Here is a 4,863-nt window from a genome sequence, read left to right on the forward strand (position 1 = left end):
TTACTTAAGATCAGTTCACGCAACATCACGCAAACTCCAAACAACACCAACACGCTAACATAAGCATACTCAACTAATGATAACGCATCAAACCAACTATGCTGCCCAAGCATATCTTAGCAACTCATGAACATCAACCAAATATCATTATGCTAAATCACTTTGCTCTGCCGATTTCATCAATCAAACCAATTTTTCATCACATGATCTCACATTTTTTTCTCACCTCATCAGCACTAGAATAGGAACCATTGTACATTTCTGGTCAAGTTTGATATAAGGTGTGGCGGCTATGGACACAATCGCGTGTTCTGAAAATGGTACAGAAACTTCCAAGGGTGAGAACTCAATATTCCAAGCTATTTTTGGCCTCAAAAAATTCTTTGAACCCTACAAAGTGGGGGAGGAATGTATGTTTTGTAGATGTCCGTAGAGTAAAAAAAAATCTTAAAATTAGAGTCCATATGCAAAAATTATGCTCGTTTTACCGAATGCACTCCGTGTCACCTATCAAATTATAACCCTCGACGAAATTTGGCAAAATTAATCATTAGTGACGGGTCATGGTTATGACGTGTTACTAATGATATTTGGCAAAGAAGGTTAAAAGGATAAAATATCCGGTTTCTATCACAACTACGTGATAGCAGAGGTGGTCAAGTGGCTACACACGCGAGGAGGAGGCCGTGGGTTCGATTCCCATTGAACACAAATTTGAAAACAATGTGAAAAAAGTGTGGCTTGTGGGCCATATGGGATGGACCTACATTAGGATGACTCAGGTGAAAAAAATATTTTGTTGACTTCTTTGTGTCCAAGAAATACAAAAAATGTTCATTGTTCAAGGCGACGGGTCAAGATTACAACCCGTCACTAATGCTCAGTTATTAGTGACAGGTTGTAACCGTGACCTGTCACTAATGACTGAACATTAGTGACGGGTCACGGTTATGACCTGTCACTAATGACTGAACATTAGTGACAAAAAATGTTCATTGTTCATTGGCGACGGGTCAAGATTACAACCCGTCACTAATGCTCAGTTATTAGTGACAGGTTGTAACCGTGACCTGTCACTAATGACTGAACATTAGTGACGGGTCACGGTTATGACCCGTCACTATTGACCTCATTATTGACAGGTTATCGCCCGTCACTAATGATCTATCATTAGTGAGGCGATAAGAGTGGCAGGTACATGACACGTCACTAATGCCGGTTATCACCTGCCACCAATGACTTTTTTTCACGTAGTGGAGCCAATTATTTGGGAGTCTAGTGATAGGTTTTGGAGGAGAGAGGATGATAGATTTAGTCTTTGTAATAGGCTAGAGCTTGTGTGAGATAAACGACTTTATAATCTATCGAAAATAAGACTCACCTATGTACTTAATGAAGTTTATTTTCTCGCATGAGCTTGTATTCATCTCCTTCTAGTCTCCTTCTTTTGGTTCCCTCGTCTTCAGTGTAAGTATTTCAATTTTCTTATTGATTTTCGTATTTGCCTTTGAGCTACGATTTTCAACATTGAAAAGTTATTCTTCTTGTTGCTAGAAGCATAAACGTTCATATACTCATGTATTTGAGAGGGTATTGAATCCCCTTGCCTCTAGAAAATTAACTTGGAAAGTTGCTTATTTCGATGTCTATCTTTTTGCTTTGTTCTTCGTTTAAGTTTCAAGCTTTTGTGCTAAAAAATATATGAAATGGTCTTGAATAAAGCGTATGGTTAATATTCCATTCGTAGAGTTATATTGCCTTAGAATTTTCTTTCTCGCTTTATCTTTGTAAAATTTATGCTTTTATTTGTGCATTTTTGAGGAGTGTTAGGTGAATAAGGAATAGATCATCTATTTCACACCAAAATTTATAAAGCATCTATTCACTCGCTCTAGTTATCATTCTCCTACAAATTAATGTAACATTCTTCCATAGCTAAGAAACATGAACATAAAGCATGCACTCGAGATTAATATATGTGGTTGTGTGTGCAATGCATGGACGCATATGCTGCAGCTTCTAGCTAGCTATGATGTCTATATTTGCAGCATATATATATATCTTGATGGTTTTCCAACAAATAAATCTACATTTGTGGTTATGTCCTCCGATTTGTCTATTTGCAATATCGCATAATATACATGATATATACACAATAGTTTTTTTTTTTTTTGGTTGCAAAACACACGCGTGTACATGATCGGACAAATTCACCGGTGCGTGTCATTATATTATTCAACTATCTACTGGGGAAGGTTTTGAAACTGTTCCTATGCACACTCGAAAAAAAAACAACCCCGAACTTGTCCATGTATTTGACCAGAAGTTTTATTAAAGTTTTCAACTGTATCTACCTAGAAGGTATCATAGATGAAGATTAACAAGATCGTTGAGATGTGATTCATGTTTTCATGCAATCATTCTCATCACCTCAAAATATACTTCAGCTTTCATCAGCTAGGGGAGTATCCACAGTGATATTAATTCAAGAACAAACAAGATGAACAAAATTTACTCAAAATTATGTCTGCCACATATCTGTTGCAAATTTGGCCGTAGGACATATTTCCTGGCTTTTGCTAGCGAGCACTGTTATAGATCTATGACAGTGATACTGGCATTATTTTCTAACGGTTGTCATTGTTTTCTCACACAATAATGAATTGTGTAATTGTGTCCTGCAGCAAATTTCCCATCTACTAATCCTATTTCGAGAGTTGTACTACTTCATATGTACGAGAAACTCGGGAACAAAAATATCCAATGTACGCATGCATGACAATTTGGAGGGAGGGCAACTAACATACATCCAACACACAGAAAAAAGGGCAAAGGGACGACAGGCATGAAGAAATGAATGGAGTCGAGCGACTAACTCGTGCTAGTGCAAGTTGCAGACTAACTTTATGCTATGCATCACATGCATGACCATGGAGCATACATAGGATAACATGAAAGGCCACGAAAATGCACTCTCATGCACCTCAAGTCATCCGATGTACACAAGTACTTAAACTCATGCCAGCATGCCAGGTAAATGTGCATATATAAAATAAAGCAGAAATCAAGGATCATCAAAGATTACTGAGTAGGATATACTCCATATAATCAATCGTGATTCAGAGACTTATGATCCTTTCTTCATAAACTCACAGCAAGCCAGCTGTAGATCTACTCAACTAAACTCAATTACAGTCAATTACCCTCTTGGTTGTAATCAATCGCACTGCGTAGTTAAACAAGAACAAGAACAAGGAACCAAAGAACAAGAGCAAGAAGAAACTAATTAATCACCATTAATTCATGCAATTACCTAGAATAATCATCCCAATATGAATCAAACAAGGAAACTTATGACTAGTCAGGCTTCCACTGTGTAGCTAGAATTGCGAGCTCTACCTATGGACTATGACTGTCACCGTCGATGTACTCCTCTTATGCCGCCGGGTCGTCGCCGCCGTACTCGACATTTACCCCAAAGAGCCTGAAGCTCCTCGCCCTCGGGGGTCCCACCTCGACGTGATGACCGGGTACGGTCACCGCGTCCACGATCGTGATCGTCGCGCCAACGCCGCCGCCCGCCGCGGTTCTTTGCACCCCGCCGAGGAGCTGCCACGCCGGCATGGCGGCGGCGTCTCTGAAACTGATGTCACGGCGGCGGCGCTGGCAGTGGCGGTAGTCGATGAAGTAGCGGCCGCCGGCGCGCGTGCGGGAGAAGGATACGGTGTCCCCCGCGGCGAGGCGCGCGGCGCGGACGAAGCGGCTCCAGCCCTTGGTCATGACGTAGCTCTGGCTGCTCCCCCAGTAGGAGAACCGGAACTGCCACGGCGTGCCGGCGCGGTCCTCGAAGCACAGCTGCGTACCCTCGCTGACCGCCGCGGGGAAGAACCGCTCGGCGTGCTGCTTCGGCACGACCAGCCGGTTGAGCTTGCCGACGTCGCTCGGTGTCAGCACCTTGTCGAACATGTGCTCCCGCTCCAGGACACCTCCGGCCACTGCCACGCCATCGCCTTCGTGGTGGTGCCGACCTTGGCGTCCAACTTGGTGTTGGTGCAAGTGATCTTCTTCATCCTCGTACTGGTCTTCTTGCTGACGTTCTTCTTGGACTTCTTGAGTCGCTTCTACCAGTGTGCCTAAGCTCAGGTCCATGTAAATGGGATAAATTGGGTTGCTCTAGCACAAGATCTAGGAATTTATTTGGGTGGATCTGAGGGGGAAGTTTTATCTAGGGCAGATAGTGCATGTATGCATGCAGCTGAAGAACTAAATGGGAATGAATCTTATCCAGCTAGCCTGCAGCCATCATGCATCATATGGTTCTTTGATTGATCTTGAGGGGTATAGCTGGAGAGGATCGGATCGGATCGGATCGGGTAGCTAGGAAGATGAAGGGGGTGAGCTTGATGGGAGAGATGCTTGAGAGAGAGAAGAGAGAAGCTTCGTACAAGGAGGGGAAGAGTAAAATCAAATGTGCCTTGGGGGCAAATGGGTTTGTCCTTTCTGCAATTGGCAGGGGCAGGCAAGGTATGACTAATATAGTAATCAATTAACTAATCTATCTTTTCAACACCACTTAGTGCTGCCTGGATATGTACAGCATGCATATGCATGGTTGTATATATGCTAACTGCAACTTGTTGCTGGGGTAGCCCGGTAGGTCATGTCAACTAAGGATTCCTCATGGACATATTAAGCAGATGCAGTTTGCTTTGCCTTGTGTCCACTTGTATTTATCTTTGTAAAGTTTTGTGCTGTGGTTAGTGAGTTGGGATATATATATATATATATATATATATATATATATATATATATATATATATATATAAGAAAACTGGTTGGCCTGATTGATCTGGATGACCCGTC

At 42.2% G+C, this 4,863-nt stretch overlaps 1 protein-coding gene across 1 annotated transcript; it reads right to left on the reverse strand.

Annotated features, from left to right (window-relative positions):
- Positions 1-3,103: 3,103 nt before the first annotated feature.
- LOC133899363 (putative B3 domain-containing protein Os08g0157700) lies at positions 3,104-4,512 on the reverse strand. The gene has a single exon (XM_062340350.1). The coding sequence runs from the start codon at positions 4,147-4,149 to the stop codon at positions 3,436-3,438; it is 714 nt and encodes a 237-aa protein (XP_062196334.1). The 5' UTR covers positions 4,150-4,512; the 3' UTR covers positions 3,104-3,435.
- Between the last annotated feature and the right edge of the window lie 351 nt (positions 4,513-4,863).

This window comes from Phragmites australis, chromosome 18 (genome assembly GCF_958298935.1).
Source record: "Phragmites australis chromosome 18, lpPhrAust1.1, whole genome shotgun sequence".
NCBI classification, from domain to species: Eukaryota; Viridiplantae; Streptophyta; class Magnoliopsida; order Poales; family Poaceae; genus Phragmites; species Phragmites australis.